The sequence below is a fragment of the Somniosus microcephalus genome, chromosome 7 (assembly GCF_052327205.1).
Source record: "Somniosus microcephalus isolate GS21.2 chromosome 7, FLI_Smic_1.0, whole genome shotgun sequence".
NCBI classification, from domain to species: domain Eukaryota; kingdom Metazoa; phylum Chordata; class Chondrichthyes; order Squaliformes; family Somniosidae; genus Somniosus; species Somniosus microcephalus.
The window spans coordinates 166033656-166052246 of record NC_140993.1 but is presented as its reverse complement, the minus strand read 5'-3'; the positions used below and the strand labels follow the sequence as shown (position 1 = coordinate 166052246).

At 46.3% G+C, this 18591-nt stretch overlaps 1 protein-coding gene across 1 annotated transcript in view; it reads right to left on the bottom strand.

The window, feature by feature from the left end:
- The window catches only part of LOC147114992 (peptidase inhibitor 15-like), an 81651-nt gene that overhangs the window by 8469 nt on the left and 54591 nt on the right, over positions 1-18591 (bottom strand). Inside the window, exons 2-4 of the mRNA XM_085993186.1 lie at positions 16731-16849; positions 12291-12423; positions 12075-12190 (exon numbers count right to left, since the gene is read on the bottom strand). Coding sequence (XP_085849312.1) covers positions 12075-12190; positions 12291-12423; positions 16731-16849 — 368 coding nt within the window. The remainder of the gene's footprint in view (positions 1-12074; positions 12191-12290; positions 12424-16730; positions 16850-18591) is intronic.

The window sequence follows — 18591 nt, the reverse complement described above, 5'->3', positions numbered from 1 at the left end:
CTTGCCAGTCTTGCCCTTGAGGGCCTCATACAGGGGCTGCATGAGTAGTGCCGCCTTAGGCACGAAACGGTGGTAAAAGTTTACCATGCCTAGGAATTCCTGCAGGGCCTTTATGTTCTGCGGGCGTGGAAAGGATGTCACCGCCTCTACCTTCGAAGGTAAAGGAACCGCTCCCTCTGAGGTAATGCGATGCCCCAGGAAGTCAATTTGGTGCAGGCCAAACTGACACTTGGCCGGGTTGATAATCAGGCCGTGTTGGCTGAGGCATCGAAAAAGGGTGCGTAGGTGACAGGTATGTTCTTCCTTAGTAGGACTGGCAATTAGAATGTCATCCAGGTAGACGAAGAGGAGCTTGAGGTCCCGCAGCACGGAGTCCATCAGGCATTGGAAAGCCTGGGCGGCGTTCTTTAACCCAAACGGCATTCGTAAAAACTCGAAGAGGCCGAATGGGGTGATGACTGCGGTCTTCTGGACGTCTTGTGGATGAACTGGGACCTGGTGGTAGCCCCGGACGAGGTCGACTTTAGAGAACACGGTGTTCCCTGCCAAATGGGCAGAGAAATCCTGGATATGGGGGATCGGGTACCGATCGGGAGTGGTGGCGTCGTTTAGGCGTCGGTAGTCGCTGCATGGCCGCCATCTGCCGCCAGGCTTCGGGACGATATGGAGGGGTGAAGACCAGGGACTAATCGACTGGCGAATAATCCCTAACCGTTCCATGGTTGCGAACTCCGCCTTTGCGACCGCCAGCTTGCCAGGTTCCAGGCGCCGGGCCCACACGTAGACCAGGGGGCCATTGGTGGTGATGTGGTGTTCCATACCATGTTTCATGGCTGTGGAGGGGAACGTGGGTTGTGTCAGGTCGGGGAATTCGCCGAGCAGGCGAGCGAACTCATCAGGAGTCAGGAACACGGAAGAGAATGAAAACTTAACACGGAAGAGAATGAAAAGTTGCCGCGTTGATCAGCCGCCGGTTCCTGACGTCAACCAGGAGGCTGTTGGCACACAGGAAATCCACGCCGAGGAGGGGCTGGGAAACTTTGGCCGTAACAAAATCCCAGTGAAAACATTGCCCCCCGAGGCACACCTCCACTCGCCGTCTGCCGAAGGTCCGAATTGCTCTGCCAATGGCCGCTTCAAGGGTGGGGCCGTGATTCCCCGTCTGCACATCAAGGGCGGATGCGGGTAAAATGCTGCACTGCGCTCCGGTGTCGCACAGAAAATGACGACCGGAGAGAGTATCGGTGATGAACAGCAATTTTCCCGCGTTGCCGATCGTCATCGCGGCCGCGGGGTGCCTGTTAGACCCGTTCCTTGGTGGTCGCAGTGTTAGTTGTTGTTTTTGGGGAAAACTGCAGGGAGGGCGGCAACGCTTCGCCTTCGCGCCGAACTGCGCGTGGTAGAAACACAGTCCAGCAGGCTGACGAGCTGGGACGGCGTCTGCGGGGGATGGGTGCCTCGTGGCGGCGCAGTACTGCCGAGTTACAGCAAAAATTTTGTCAGCCTCCGCAGCGAGTGTTGCGCAGTCTTCAACTTCAGATCTGGCCAGGGCCCAGGGGTGTGAGCATTTGGCTCATGAATTCTGAAGGCTTGGAGTCCCTGAGCCCGGGCATAGCGAGTAATTGATGGGCGCGCTCCGATTTCGTGAGCCCAAAAACCTGCAGTAACCGCGCTTTGAGGGTTTCATACTTGCGCTCCATTGGGGGGTTTTCGAGGAGGCTGACAATCCGAGAGGCGGTAGAGCTGTCGAGAGCGGAGACCACATAAAGATACTTGGTCTGATCCGCATCGATGTTCCTCAGGGCGAACTGGGCCTCGACCTGAATAAACCACGAGGGCGCTTGCTGCTCCCAGAACTACGGTAGCTTCAGCGAAACGGCGTTTGCTTCCATGCTGTGCTCTTCTTTTGTGAAAACGTTCACAAAAACGGGGTCACCAATGTAGGAATTAACGAATTCCTACGAATAACGGAGATCGACGCAAGAGAACAATCAAACAGGTCTTTACTCAACGGAGATGCCACAAGGACTGCCTGGGCAGTCCCGTGGTTTGCGACGTGACGTCATCGCATTTGCCCGCGTTTTCCCGCGCTCTTAAAGGGGCCACGCCCCGTACATGCAAACTCTATATACAAAACACAGTAATGCCTAACACAATGATACAGGTTTAGGCTGGTGTTAGAACATCATTAAAGAGAATTATATAGAGTTAGCCAGAGTCATTCAGTGGTTCTGCCACACAGCAACGTATTTAATTCTACTGGTCAGGCAGCATCTGTTGAGAGAGAGAAACAGAGTTAATGATTCAGGTCGATGATTTTTCATCAGAACTGAAAAAAGTTAGAGATATAACAAGTTTTAAGCAAGTGCAGAGGCAGGGAAAGGGAGGAGGGGAGGAAAGAACAAAAGGGAAGGTCTGTGATAGGGTGGAAGGTTGCAGAGATTAAAAGACATAAAGGATGATGGTGCGAGGCAAAAGGAGATGGTAATGGAACAAGTAAAGAAACAAAAGATGGGTCTAGATGCGGTGTAAATGGGAATAGCAGAATCATCAACAACTGCCATCCGAAAAAATGGGGGCAGAGGTTACGATCTGAAATTGTTGAACTCAATGTTGATTCCAGAAGGCTGTAAAGTGCCTAAGATGTAGTGTTGTTCTTCGAGCTTACATTGAGCTTCATTGGAACAGTGTAGGAGGCCAAAGACAGAGAGGTCAGAGTGGGAGTGGAGCAGAGAATTAAAGTGGCAGGTGACCGGAAGCTCGGGGTCACGCTTACAGACTGAATGGAGGTGTTCTGCAAAGTGGTCACCCAATCTGTGTTTGGTCTCCCCACTGTAGAGGAGACCGCATCGTGAACAGCAAATATGGTATTCTTAAATTGAAAGAAGTATAAGTTAATCACTGCTTCACCTGAATCATAGAATCATAGAAATTTACAGCACAGAAGGAGGCCATTTGGCCCATCTTGTCCATACCAGCCGACAAAGAGCTATCCACCCTAATCCCACTTTCCAGCACTTGGTCCCTATCCTTATAGGTTATAGCACTTCAAGTGCATATCCAAGTACTTTTTAAATGTGAAGAGAGTTTCTGCCTCTACCATCCTTTCAGGCAGTGAGTTCCAGACCCCCACAACCCTCTGGTGAAAACATTTGTCCTCAAATCCCCTCTAAACCTCTGACCAATTACTTTAAATCTATACCCACTGTTTATCGACCCCTCTGCTAAGGGAAATAGTTCCTTCCAATCCACTCTATCTAGGCCCCTCATAATTTTATACACCTCAATTAGGTCTCCCTCAGCCTCCTCTGTTCCAAAGAAAACAACCCCAGCTTATCCAATCTTTCCTCATAGCTAAAATTCCCAGCCCAGGCAACATCCTCGTAAGTCTGCCATGTGGGACCTTATCAAAAGCCTTGCTAAAATCCATATAGACTACATCAAATACACTACCCTCATCGACCCTCCTTGTTAACTCCTCCAAAAATTCAATTAAGTTAGTCAGACACGACCTTCCCTTAACAAATCCATGCTGACTGTTCCTGATTAATCCCTGTCTTTCCAAATGAAGATTTATCCTGTCCCTCAGAATTTTTTCCTATAATTTCCCCACCACCGAGGTTAGGCTGAGTGGACTCCAATTACTCGGTCTATCACTTTCTCTCTTTTTAAACAACGGTACCACATTAGCAGTCCTCCACTCCTCCGGCACCACACCTGTAGCCAGAGATGGTTGAAAAATTATGGTACGAACCTCTGCTATTTCCTCTCTTACCTCTCTTAACAGTCTGAGATACATTTCATCTGAAGGAACGGCTCCCTCCGCGACACCCTGGTCCACTCTTCAATCACCCCCAACACCCCTCCCCTTCCTACGGCACCTTCCACTGCCTGGAAGGAGTGTTTGGGGCCCTGGACGGTGGGAAGGGAGGAGATAAAAGGGCAGGTGTTGCATCTCCGGTGCTTACACGGGAAGATGTCGTAGGAAGGGGAGGGGTGTTGGGGGTCATTGAAGAGTGGACCAGGGTATCGCGGAGGGAGCAGTTCCTTTGGAATGTTGAAAGGGGAGGGAAGGGGAAGATGTGTTTGGTGGTGGGATCAGCCTGGAGGTGGCAGAATTGGCAGAGGATGATCCGTTGAATGTGAAGGCTGGTGGGGTGGAAGGGAGGTCAAGGGGAATGATATTGTGGTTCTGGGAGGGAGGGGAAGGGTTGAGGGCAGAAGTGTGGGAAATGGAAAGTATAAGGTCGAGGGCCATGTCAACCACGGTAGAGGGAAATCCTCAGTTGAGGAAAAAGGAAGACATATCGGAAGCATTGGTGTGGAAGGTGGCATCGTCAGCGGCGGAGACGGATAAACAGGGAGAATGGAATTGAGTCCTTACATGAAGCAGGGTGGGAGGAAATGTAGTCAAGGTAGCTGTGGGAGTCAGTGGGCTTATAGTGAATATTGGTCTCCAGAAATGGAGATAGAGAAATCGAGGAAAGGAAGGGAAGAGTCACAGATGGACCATGTGAAGCTGAGTGATGGTATTGAATTGGAAGCAATGTAAATTAAATTTTCCAGCTCAAGTCAAGAGCAGGAAATGGCGCTAATACAGTCATCATTGTACAGGAAAAAGAGGTAAGGGAGTGGACCTGAGTAGAACTAGAACAAAGAATGTTCCACATATCCCACGAAAAGGCAAGCATAGTTGGGACCCAAGTGGGTTCCCATAGCAACACCTTTTATTTGGAGGAAGTGAGTGGAGTCAAAGGAGAAGTTGTTCAATGTGAAAACAAGTTCAGCCAGGTGGAGGAGGGTGGTGGTGGATGGGGACTGGTTGGGCCTCTGTTCAAGGAAGAAGCGGAGTGCCCTCAGGCGTCACTTTCCTCTGACCCCATCCCATTTCCAATCTCATTCCTTGCTGTGATTTCACTATCCCCTCTGACCTTCCCCTTTCTGATTCCAAATGATCAGTCCTCAGCAAAGGCCTTAGCTTCAACCCCTTATGGCCCCAGCTCACTGCTGAGCTCTTCCATTGCCTTCACCTTTGCGCACACTGCTTTGGCCAGGAGTCTTCCCCTTGCACAGTGAACCCTTTCTCCCATCTTCAGAATTCTCAGTCTGCCTGGACCCCTCCCACTATCCTCTTATCCTCTCTAGTTCTTTTCATTGGGAACTGTGTGACATTGGCCATCTCTATATCTCTATTCCTCTCACTCACTCTAATCTAATCCCTTTGAACTTGCAGCACTCCGTTCTCGCAGACCCAACCCTAACATTGTTATCAAACCTACTAAAAAAGGTGGTGCTCTTGTTGTTTGGCGAACTGACCTCTACCTAGCAGAAGCTGAACACCAACTCTCTGACACCTCCTCCTACCTCCCCCTAGATCATGACCTCACTGCTGAACATCAAACCAACGTTTCCAAGACTGTCACTGACCTCATCTCCTCTGGAGGTCTTCCCTCCATGGCCTCCAACCTCATAGTCTCCCAACCCCGCACTGCCCATTTCTACCTCATTCCCAAGATCAACAAACGGCTGCCCTAGTAGACTCATCGTTTCAACCTGTTCTTAACATAGAAACATAGAAACATAGAAGATAGGAGCAGGAGTAGGCCATTCAGCCCCTCGAGCCTGTTCTGCCATTTAATGAGATCATGGCTGATCATTCAAATTCAGTACCCTGTCCCTGCTTTCTCCCCATATCCCTTGATCCCTTTAGACTTACGAAATATATCTAACTCATTCTTGAATATATTTAATAAGTTGGCTTCAACTGCCTTCTGTGGTAGAGAATTCCACAGGTTCACCACTCTCTGGGTGAAGAAATTCCTCCTCATCTCAGTCCTAAATGGCTTACCCCTTATCCTTAGACTGTGACCCCTGGTTCTGGACTCCCCCGCAATCGGGAACATCCTTCCTGCAGCTAGTCTGTCTAGTCCTGTTAGAATTTTATAAGTTTCAATGAGATCCCCTCTCATTCTTCTAAACGCTAGTGAATATAAGCCTAATTGACCCAATCTCTCTTCATACGTCATTCCTGCCATCCCAGGTATCAGTCTGGTGAATCTTCGCTGCACTCCCTCCATGGCAAGAACATCCTTCCTCAGATAAGGTGACCAAAACTGCACACAATACTCAAGGTGTGGTCTCACCAAGGCCCTGTACAACTGCAGCAAGACATCCTTGCTCCTGTACTCGAATCCTCTCGCTATGAAGGCCAACATACCATTTGCCTTCTTAACCACCTGCTGCACCTGCATGCTTACCTTCAGCGACTGGTGCACAAGGACACCCAGGTCTCGTTGCAATTCCCCTTTTCCCAATCTATTGCCATTCAGATAATAATCTGCCTTCCTGTTTTGCCACCAACGTGGATAACCTCGCATTTATCCACATTATACTGCATCTGCTATGCATCTGCCCAATCACCCAACCTGTCCAAATCATAATGAAGTTTCTCCGCATCCTCCTCACAGCACACACGTCCACCCAGCTTTGTGTCATCTGCAAATTTGGAGATATTACATCTAGTTCCCTCGTCTAGATCATAAATATATATTGTGAATAGCTGGGGTCCTAGCACTGATCCCTGCAGTACCCCACTAGTCACTGCCTGCCACTCGTAAAAAGACCCGTTTATTTCAACTCTTTGCTTCCTGTCTGCCAACCAGTTCTCTATCCAAGTCAGTACCTTACCCCCAATCCTATGTGCTTTAACTTTGCATGCCAATCTCTTATGCGGGACCTTATCGAAAGCCTTCTGAAAGTCCAAATACACCACATCCACTGGTTCTCCCTTATCTATTCTACCAGTTACATCCTCAAAAAATTCCAGTAGATTAGTCAAACATGATTTACCTTTTGTAAATCCATGTTGACTTTGTCCGATCCTGTCACTGTTTTCCAAGTGCTCTGCTATTACATCTTTTATAATGGACTCCAGCATTTTCCCCACGACCGATGTCAGGCTTACCGGTCCATTTTCTCTCTACCACCTTTTTTAAATAGTGGGGTTACATTAGCTACCCTCCAATCCATGGGAACTATTCCAGAGTCTATAGAATTTTGGAAGATGACCAGCAATGCATCTACTATTTCTAGGGCCACTTCCTTAAGTACCCTAGGATGTAGATTATCAGGCCCTGGGGATTTATCGGCCTTCAATGCCGTCAATTTCCCTAACACCATTTCCCTACAAATACTGATTTCATTCAATTCCTCCCTCTCATTAGACCCTATGTTCCCCGACATCTCTGGGAGGTTATTTGTGTCCTCCTTTGTGAAAACAGAACCAAAGTATGTATTTAATTGGTCTGCCATTTCTTTGTTCCCCATTATAAATTCCCCTGACTCTGACTGCAAGGGACCTACACTTGACTTCACCAATCTTTTTCTCTTCACATATCTATAGAAGCTTTTATAGTCAGTTTTTATGTTCCCTGAAAGCTTACTCTCATATTCTATTTTCCCCCTCTTAATTAATCCCTTTGTCCTCCTTTGCTGAATCCTAAACTGCTCCCAATCCTCAGGTTTGCTGCTTTTTCTGGCCAATTTATATGTCCTCTCCTTGGATCTTATGCTATCCCTAATTTCCCTTGTTAGCCACAGTTGAGTCATCCTTTTTGTTTTATTTTTATGCCAAACAGGGATGAACAAAGTCTATAGTTCATCCATGCGATCTTTAAATGTTTGCCATTGCCTATCCAACATCAACCCTTTAAGTAACATTCCCCAATCCATCCTAGCCAACTCGCGCCTCATACCATCATTGTTTCCTTTATTTAAGTTCAAGACCCTAGTCTCTGAGTCAACTACTTCACTCTCCATCTTAATGAAGAATTCTATCATATTAGGATCGCTCCTCCCCAAGGAGCCTCGCACAACAACATTGCTAATTAATCCTTTCTCGTTACATAATACCCTGTCTAAGATGGCCTGATCTTTAGTTGGTTCCTCGACATATTAGTCCAGGAAACCATCCTGTATACACTCTAGGAATTCCTCCTCCAAAGTATTGTTACTAATTTGGTTAGCCCAATCTATATGTAGATTAAAGTCACTCTTATTAAACTGACTGGCCTGTATTACTAGGATTGTTCTTATACTCTTTCTTGAACAATTGTATCACATTTGCCACTTTCCAATGATAACTGCTGTGCCCTTATTGCACGCATCTCTAATTTCCTGTTTAATTCCATCCCCAACTTCAGCATTACTGTTTGGGGGTCTGCATACAACTCCCACTAATGTTTTCTGCCCATTGGTATTTCTCAGCTCTACCCATACAGATTCCACATCATCAGAGCTAATATCCTTCCTTACTATTGTGTTAATCTCCTCTTTAACCAGTAATGCTACCCCACCTTCTTTTCCTTTTTGCCTGTCCTTCCTGAATATTGAATACCCCTGGATGTTAAATTCCCAGCCTTGGTCACCCTGAAGCCATGTCTCCGTAATTCCAATGACATCATATCCATTTACATCTATTTGCGCAGCTAATTCATCCACCTTATTACGAATGCTCCTCGCATTAAGTCACAAAGCCTTCAGGCTTGTTTTTTTAACACTCTCAGTCCTTTTAGAATTATTATTTACTGTAGCCCTGTTTGATTTACACCCTTGATTTCTCTGCCTTCCACTTTTGCTTTTCTCCTTCCTGTCTTTTGTTTCTATCCTTGCTTCCCTTTCCTCTGTCTCTCTGCACAGCTTCCCAACCCCCTGCCATTTTAGTTTAAATCTTCCCCAACAGCACTAACAAACACTCCCCCTAGGACATTGGTCCCAGTCCCGCCCAGGTGCAAACTGTCCAGTTTGTACTGGTCCCACCTCCCCCAGAACCGGTTCCAATGTCCCAGGAATTTGAATCCCTCCCCCTTGCACCATTCCTCTAGCCACGTATTCATCTGAAATATCCTTCTATTTCTACTCTGACTAGCACGTGGCACTGGTAGCAATCCTGAGATTACTACCTTTGAAGTCCTATTTTTTAATTTACCTCCTAACTCCCTATATTCAGCTTTTAGGACCTCGTCCTGTTTTTTACCTATATCGTTGGTACCTATATGCACCACAACAACTGGTTGTTCACCCTCCCCCTCCAGAATGCCCCATGGAACTGATTTCTTCCTTCCTCAACTTTATTTTTCTCCCCTTGTCCAGTCTCTTCCAACCTACATCCATGACTCTTCCAACGCCCACCGCCACATCAACATTTTCCAATTTCCTGGCCCTAACCATCTCCTTTTCACTATGGATGCCCAATCCCTCTACACCTCCATCCCCCATCAGGATGGCCTGAGAGCGCTCTGCTCCTTCCTTGAGCAGAGGCCCCATCCACCACCACCCTCCTCCGCCTGGCTGAATTTGTCCTCACATTGAACAACTTCTCTTTTGATTCCACTCATTTCCTCCAAATTAAAGGTGTTGCTATGGGAACCCGCATGGGTCCTAGCTATGCCTGCCTTTTCGTGGGATATGTGTAACATTCTTTGTTCCAGTCCTACTCAGGTCCCCTTCCTCACCTCTTTTTCTGGTACATTGATGACTGTATCAGTACCGTTTCCCACTCTTGCCCCGAACTGGAAAATTTTATTCATTTTGCTTCCAATTTCCACCCTTCCCTTGCCTTCACATGGTTCATCTCTGACTCTTCCCTTCCCTTCCTCAACTTCTCTGTCTCCATTTATGGGGATAGGCTATCAACTGATATTCACTATAAGTCCACTGACTCCCACAGCTACCTTGACTACATTTCCTCCCACCCCGCTTCCTGTAAGGACTCTATTCCATTCCCCTAGTTTCTCCGTTTCTGTCGCATCTGTTCTGATGATGTCACCTTCCACACCAATGCTTCCGAAATGTCTTCCTTTTTCCTCAACCGAGGAATCCCCTCCACCGTGGTTGACAGGGCCCTCGACCATGTCTGTTCCATTTCCTGCACTTCTGCCCTCACCCCTTCCCCTGACTCCCAGATTGTTCCCCTTGTCCTCACCTTCTACCCCACCAGCCTTCACATTCAACGGACCAACCTCCGTCATTTCCGCCATCTCCAGCGTGATTCCACCACCAAACACATCTTCCCCTCCCCTCCCCTTTCAGCATTCCGAAGAGACCGCTCCCTCCGCGATGCCCTGGTCCACTCATCAATCACCCCCAACACCCTTCTCCCCTTCCCGTGCAAGCACAAGAGATACAAAACCTGCTCTTTTACTTCCTCCCTTCCCACCATCCAGGGCCCTAAACACTCCTTCCAGGTGATATAGCGATTTACTTGTACAGGAAACTCTTTGGTATCCGGCACTGACGGGACCGGGATGGAGAGGGTTATCTACCAAGGCTATTTTTAACAAACATAATTCTATAATGTAAGATGGGGGGAGATAATTCACGATAAAGATGGAGAGACACACAGAAAAATGGTGGATCGGAAGAGACTACCGGCAGCGTGGGAGAGTCAGACTCCTGTTATTGAGGTGTTCGGACTTCCAACAGCGCCAAGAAGCCGAGTAGTGGCAGTTTGGAGAACTACCCCCACTGACTAACTCGTCCACTGTGGGAGACTCAGACTCGGACTCGGCAACATTTCCGGTTATTGAGGTGTTGTTTTTGGAATATGAATTTTGCCGGTTAATGGAGAATTCCGGATATTTAGGTGCCGTTTAACAAGCATTTCCTGTACTTCTTTCAATTTAGTGTACTGTATTCGCTGCTCATGATGCGGTCTCCTATACATTGGGTAGACCAAACGCAGATTGGGTGATTGGATTGCGGCACACCTCTGTTCAGTCCGCAGGTGTGACTCCGAGCTTCCGGTCACCTGTCACTTTAATTCTCTACTCCACTCCCACTCTGACCTCTCTGTCCTCGGCCTCCTACATTGTTGAAATGAAGCTCAACGTAAGTTCGAGGAACAGCACCTCATCTTTCGTTTAAGCACTTTACAGCCTTCTGGACTCAGTGAGTTCAACAATTTCAGATCATAACCACTGCTCCCATTTTTTTGGACAGCAACTGTTGGTAATGTTTCTGTTATTCCTATTTACACCTCCTCTAGACCCATCTTTTGCTCCTTTACTTGTCCCATTACCATCTCCTTTCGTCTTGCACCATTATCCCTTTTGTCATTTAATCTCTGCAGCCTTCCGCCCTATCACAGACCTTCCCTCTTGTTCTTTCCTCCCCTCCTCCCTTTTCCTGCCTCTTCACTTGCTTAAAACCTGTTATATCTCTAACTTTGTTCAGTTCTGACAGAAGGTCATCGATCTGATGCTGCCATAGATGCTGCCTGACCTGCGGAGTATTTCTAGCATTTTCTGTTTTTTATTTCAGATTTCCTGCATCTGCATTATTTTGCTTATGTATTTAATTCTACTAATTGTTTAATACAATTGCCAAGTTATAGATAATTGTCAAATAGATTTTGATATTGTTCATGATGCTTTATTGACTTAAGTACATGAAATGTAGAGTGTTTTTGTGTGCCCTTTATTTAGGAACCTCTGCTCGACAAATCATTCTGTCCAAATGAGAGGAGAGGCAGCTATCTACATCAAGGTCTCTGCGACTGGTGATCGAGAGTTAAGTGCTGATGTAAAATGGGCTGGCTCAACTATGAACAAAGCAAAGTGTAGCACTAAATGTCGGATTGTTAGTTTTTTAATTAAAATATCCGGTACCTTGCTAAAGAGTATCCTAAGTTGACTGAATGCTAACATTTTGTACCTTAGCCTTCACACCAATTATGCTATACAGTAGTAGCAACATCTGACCCAGCAGAAATTATTCAAACAAACAAATTAACATCAGGATATGAAGTGCAATTACAAAGGAGTAATTTTTTGCCTTCACCACGTATGCAGTAATCTGGCAGAGTGGGCTGCTCGCCCGTTATAGAACCTGTCCAGCTTTCATTCCGTTGATTTCTCCACCAGATTACCCTCCATGCAGTGAAGGTTAAAACTTACGGCAGAATGAAGTTTGTTAGCTACCATCATATAAAGAATCAAAATGTGACTACCTACAACTTTCATTTAGAGGCTGGATAAAAAAAAATGCAATTAGTAGAAATGAATCTGTGCACCTACTTTGGAGCATAGTTGCATACGAGGTAAATAGCACGTCGCCATGTTGACCCCCAGACTTGCATATTGTGACAGGTATGGATTGCACAGCCTATTCGGTTGGATGTTGCCCAAACCATCTGAAGCATAACAAGCATTGTTTTCAGTTATTACACAATATCACTTCATAAAACCTTTTCTTAAAAAATTAGCCAGAAGAAATATTATAAAGGTTTGCACCTGGGTGTAGTGTGTGCACACTGGTCCATAACATTTCAGGGGACACCTGGGGTTACAGTCACGAGGATATGGAAAACCATAGTTCTTCACTTCATCATACCAAGGTTTCACTAGTTGTAGAATATTTCGATAACTACACAGAATAATAAACATTATCAAACTGTTAGATATCTGTTTAAAAGGCAACAAAGTCATAATTAAAGAAACACTTCCATTTATATAGCATCTTATCACGTCTCTCAGAAACATTTCAAAGCACATCACATAAAATAAATCACTTTGAAGTCCAGTGCCTGTTGCTATGTACAACAAAATTCCACAGCAAGCACGGCGATGAATGAATAGTTAAATCTGTTTTGCGGTGTTGGTTGAAAGAGGAATATTGACCAGGAATCCAATGTAACTCTGTTATTCTTCAAATAGTCTCCTGGGATCTTTAACATCCACCTAAACTACTAGAACAGACAGAGCTCTGGTTTAACATTTCAACTAAATCTCTGATCTTTCCCAGAACTCCATGTTTGAATCCCTCCAATCAGGTTTCCGCCCCCCCCCCCCACAATAATGAAACGGCTCTTAGCAAAGTCACAAATTACATCGTTTGTGACTGTGACCCTCTTCATCCTTCTTGACTTGTCTGCAGCCTTTGACACAGTTGCCCACTCCATCCTCCTCCAACAGCTTTCTACTGTCGTACAGCTGGGTGGGACGCCTGGTTCCATTCTTATCTAATCATGACCAGAGAATCACCTGTAATGGCCTCTCTTCCCGCTCCTGCATCGTTACCTCTGGTGTCCCCCAAGGATCCATCCTTGGCCCCTTCCTGTTTCTCATCTACATGCTGCCCCTCGGTAACATCATCCGAAAACACAGCGTCAGTTTCCACATGTACGCTGATGACACCCAGCTCTACCTCAGCACCACTTCTCTCGACCCATCCACTGTCGTTAAATTGTCAGACTGCTTATCCGACATCCAGTACTGGATGAGCAGAAATTTCTTCCAACTAAATTTTGGGAAGACCGAATCCATCATCTTCGGTCCCCGCCACAAACTAGGTTCCCTAGCTACCGACTCCATCCCTCTCCCTAGCATCTATCTGAGGCTGAACCAGACTGTTCGCAACCTTGGTGCCATATTTGACCCTGAAATGCACTTATTAGCACATATCATGCCATAACTAAGACTGTCTATTTCCACCTCAGTAACATCGCCCGACTCCGCCCCTGACTCAACTCATCTGCTGCTGAAACCCTCATCCATGCCTTTGTTACCTCTAGACTTGACTATTCCAACGCATTTCTGTCTGGCCTCCCATGTTCTACCCTACGTAAACTTGAGCTCATCCAAATCTCGGCTGCCCGTGTTCTAACTCGTACCAAGTCCCGTGTACCCATCACCCCCAGTGCTCTCTCACCTACAATGGCTCTCGGTTAAGCAACGCCTTGATTTTAAAATTCTCATCCTTGTTTTCAAATTCCTCCTTGGCCTTACCCCTCCCTATCTCTGTAATCTACTCCAGCCCCACAATCCTCAGAGATATCTGGCCTCTTGCACATCCTTCAACCATTGGTGGCTGTGCCTCCAGCTGCCAAGGCCCTAAGCTCTGGAATTCCCTCACTGAACCTCACCACTTCTCCACCTTTCTTTCCTTCTTTAAGATGCTCCTTAAAACCTTCCTCTTTGTTCACCTGCCCTAATTTCTCCTTATGTGGCTCAGTGTCACATTTTGTTTTATAACACTCCTGTGAAACATCTTGGGATGTTTTACTATGTTAAAGGCACTATGGGGGAAAAATTCAGTTGACTAGCGCCTCCCGTTAGCGCCTCCGGTGGGGAGCACTAACAGGGCGCTAGGAACTTAGCACCTAAGTGCGACGGTTTTAGCGCTGCTCACAAAATTGACCAGTCATTTTGCAGAGGCGTTAAACACTACATCCATGAACTCCTGCACCTGCAGATCATGATGTCAGTTTTCAAGTCGGGAAGGGGCTGAGGGAGCACTATTTATAGACAGGCGCTTCCTGCCTTTTCTTGTCAACAAAATTTGTTACACGCAGGTTGAGAGGGAGAGAGGCGTCTGGAGAGATTTAACGCTGTCCTAAGGAGTTTTGGCCCTCGGCACCACTTTTGAGCTTCCTAAGTGCCCAGCTCTTTCACTGGGCCTATGCATTAGTGCTTCCAACACATTTGCTTTAGAGGTCTCTCCAGGCCGAGATTCAAGGCTGCAGTGAGTAGGGTGTGGCTGGTCAGCAAGATGGCCCCTCCCCTTTAAGAACTGGATGGTGCCAGTTTGTCTGGTTTCCACGGTAACTGACATCACATGAGCTTCGGTAGTGTTCTGAGGTAGCGCCTCGCTCCCAGACGTTTGCGCCTTAAGAGAGGTGTGCAGCGCCTGATTTGGCACTCAAACCACCTCCTGGGGCGATAGAGGCGAATTTTACAGTCGGAAGCGAGAATTAGCGCCGGGCGTTAAACTTTGCGCCCGGCCGATATTAGCGCCCCAAAATGGGAGATACCCTATATAAATACAAGTTGTTGTTGTTGATAATGCAGCACTCCCTCAATCCCACACTGGAGTGTTAGCTCAAATCCATGCGTTGGCCTTCATCCTACAACCTTCTGACTCAAGCAAGAGAATGACCAATTGAGTCAAGTTGACAATTAGGAAATGACAGTGCAGGCCATTCATTATAAATATTGGCCCAGTAATTCCGGTCCCAACGCGTGAGTACGGACGGGGTACTCACGCGCGGGCCCGTTGGAAGTGCCGGATTTCAGCATGCACAGCGCATGCGCGGGAAACCGGCATTTCCTCCCAGGGGTTCAGAGGTCCAACGCGTGCGCGCAGGACTCTGCGTGCACGCGTTGAACTTCCTTCTTTTTGACAGGTTTGCCCGTGTGTAAAGGCCTCAACTTTTTGAAATGAAAAAAGGAGACGTAAGAACTTGATTCTTTAAGGTAAGTGGTCTATTATTTAAAATTAGAACATTTTTTCCACAGCTTTATTGTTTTTAAGGACTTTACAGTAAGGTAAGTGTAGTTTTAGACCCGATTTCTTAAAAAATTATTTTTTTCAAAAATTTGATTAATTGTTTAAAATAGTTTTTTAAAGTTATTTATAGTTCATTTAATTAGTGGGATGTTTTTTAAAATTTTATTTAAAGTTTAAGTAGTGTTTTGGGCGCCCGTAGTTTTCATGAGTTTGAAAGTTCTTACTATCAAACTCATAAATGAAGTTTCCCCTCCCCTGATTAGCTGCCCAGTGCTCACCTGATCCCAGCCGGCACATCGAACTAACTACGTCGCTGGATCAGGCAAGCACAGCTCGCCAACAGCTGAACCGGGCCAGTGACAGGAATTCCAAGCAGGCCCAGGCTTCAGCTGTCGGCGCGCCGGGTAAGTGCACATCGGGGGCTTACACGCGCGGCAAGCCCCTGAACCTAATTTCTGGGCCATTAATTTCTTCTAAGTCATCTACCCCCCAGGCTTTGTTTATTAATTTGCTCTGCCTGTGCACATGCACATCAATTTGGAAGTAGCTCTGGATGATTTTGTTTTTGTCCCACTGCAAATAGAACAGACATATTAAGACTGCTAGCCAATGTCCTAGAGCCTTAAATATATTAAAATTAACAACGATCACGTAATTTACATTAAAAATAAAGGTTACACATTGACAACCTTATATTTTTGTTTGGACATGTTTGCATGGTGCAGTCACAACAGTATATACAAACCTAAATCAATAACAGATCCTGTACCTGTTTCATTTTTTCCCTCCCTTTGTAAAAAATCACCTGTCACATTAGTGTGAACTGGTTACATAGATGAAGATGGAATTTGAAATAAAATACAAAAGAATATGATGCCAGGGTGCCGCATTACATAAGATGTGAACAATTTTGGGGGGAGGCAATTTGCCTTAGTGCCACAATCTGCTCGTTCTGATACAGGAATATATGGGCTATAATTTTTTACTTCTTTTTCTACTCTAATGGCACTGTTTCTTGCTGGAATACAGCTCCATGTGTGCCAGCCACCTTCTGGTATCTAACCCAAATGGCCATCTTTCATGTGAAATGCTCGACCGTGAGTGTTAGAAAGCTATTTAATCGTAGCGAAGATCATATTCGAGTCTGATCCTGTCATCACATGGCATGCATGTACACACCAGTAGCTGTCATTGGATAGAGATCAGGACTAGAGTCCTGGTTGATTTTCCCCCTCTCTAGCTCCGAGGGACTGAGGCCAATTGTGGAGCCCTACTACCTCCTTGGCTGAGATCAGCAACTGGAGCACAGAATGGGACTGGGACCAGCGATCTTCCTGGTCTGTATGGCTCAGGATATAGAAAAGAATTAAATGAACTTGCATATAAAAAGTAAAAAAACATTCAGTTGCATTTCAGGAGAAATAATTTAAAAAGCAGGCATTCACCGTCCAGAGCGAACTGATAGATTTTGTCCAAGAAATCTCAGTAAATACGATGGTCCATGGTCCCATATACACATAGCAGCCCAAGACTCGGCGGACTTGGCTAGATTTTCATCCCAGACCTATATTAACACAAAACAAAATAATTCACTTCACATTATGAACCTATAAATTAAGATGAATACCATACATTTTCCACCAACTACACATGATAAACAATTCCCTTCTGATGAAATAGCTTTCATGTTTAATATTTTATTTTCAGTCCTAATTTCCAGTGAAGAATCATGCTCATTATATGCAAAAATAACTTTGCCCATTTTTATAAACATTTTTTACATAATGATAGGTTCCCACTGGTTGCTGGGTTTTGGTGATGAAAGAAGATTTCTTTTGGTTGTTATTTCTAGTTAAATCATTCTAATCGTAAAGATAGGTGGGAAAGCAAGTTGTGAGGAGGACATTCTGGGCTGGATTTTGCCATTGGGGTCGGACTGGGACATGTCAGGTGGTTTTCATGTCAGGACCCCGACTCCGATGTGAAGTGGGAACAAAGTGCAATTTTCCCCTAATTGGGCACTTGATTTCCAGCGTGTGGGAACCTCTGGCCCAATTAGTCTTTCCATCCTGAAAATCACCTCCGATGATGTTATCAGCGCTGCTTGATTTAAGGCCTGCAAGCAGCCTTGCTTCTTCTGGAGACTGAAAACGCTTTGGACATTGTATGAAGGACTTCATTTACCAACCATATCCACCAGCAAGCAAAAATGTGCACCTCAATTTGAAGAGCCCTCCCTCCAAGCTCTGGTGCAGGGAGCAAGATCTAATAAGGAGGTGCTCTTCCATTCCTCAGGGAGAAAAAAGCCACCACAACAAACTAAAGCTGTGTGGCTGCAAGTGGCCAGGGAGGTCAATGCCATCTCTATGTGCCGCAGAACCTGGCTGCAGTGCAGGAAGAGGTTTCATGACCTTCTCTGCACAGGAAAAGTGAGTATCACCCTCAATCTGATCCCCATCGCCTCTCCTCACCAGCACTCTGCTTTGCCAACCTCTTCCTCCACATCCCACTTGACACTAATATCCCTGCACCCTTATCCATTCCCTCTCTCTATGGTCACATTCACTTAACCATTCAATCATGCAGCCCTCACACTCCCTATCACTGTGATGCAATGACAACAACTTACAACACACACAGAGGGCCCTTTGTCTCCTTCTAAGCATCTATGCTTTGGATTCTCTACACTCACTCCTTCATTCTCACTCAAACTCCACTGTGTCCCTCATTGCAGGGAAAGAGAGCCCACAATAAGAGGGAAAGAGCGCGGACAGGAGGAGGGCCACCCTCAGCAGCCCAGCTCACCACCACAGAGGAGGCGGTCCTGGAAATTGCCAGGATCGAGGAGGATTCCCAAGTGGGGGATGGACAGACGGGCGCATCACAGCAAGCTGGTGACAGAATAGTTTGGCATCTCTCTCATTGACATTGCATGAGTGACTGATAATGATTCTGATGCTCTAACAGATTGATTATCATCATCTGCACAATTCAATGTGCATGCAACCTTTACCTCACATCTCTAACTCTTTCCTTTACTCCCCCACAGGACCAGCGAGAGCCCCCATCCCCACTGTCCAGGAGGAAGAGCCTGAGCTTCCAGAATCCTCAGAGGAAGCTGCAACCTCTGAGGGCGCTCCATCAGCAGAATTAAGTGCACCCTGCACCATCGCAGACACTCGCACCTCGGTGGGACACAGAGTAGAGTTGTCACCTGGTGTATCACTGCTCAGAAGTGAGCATCAGCAGATGGTGGAGACAGGGACAGCAGTGGAGAGTCCTTGTCACAGTGGAGAGGACGCTCCC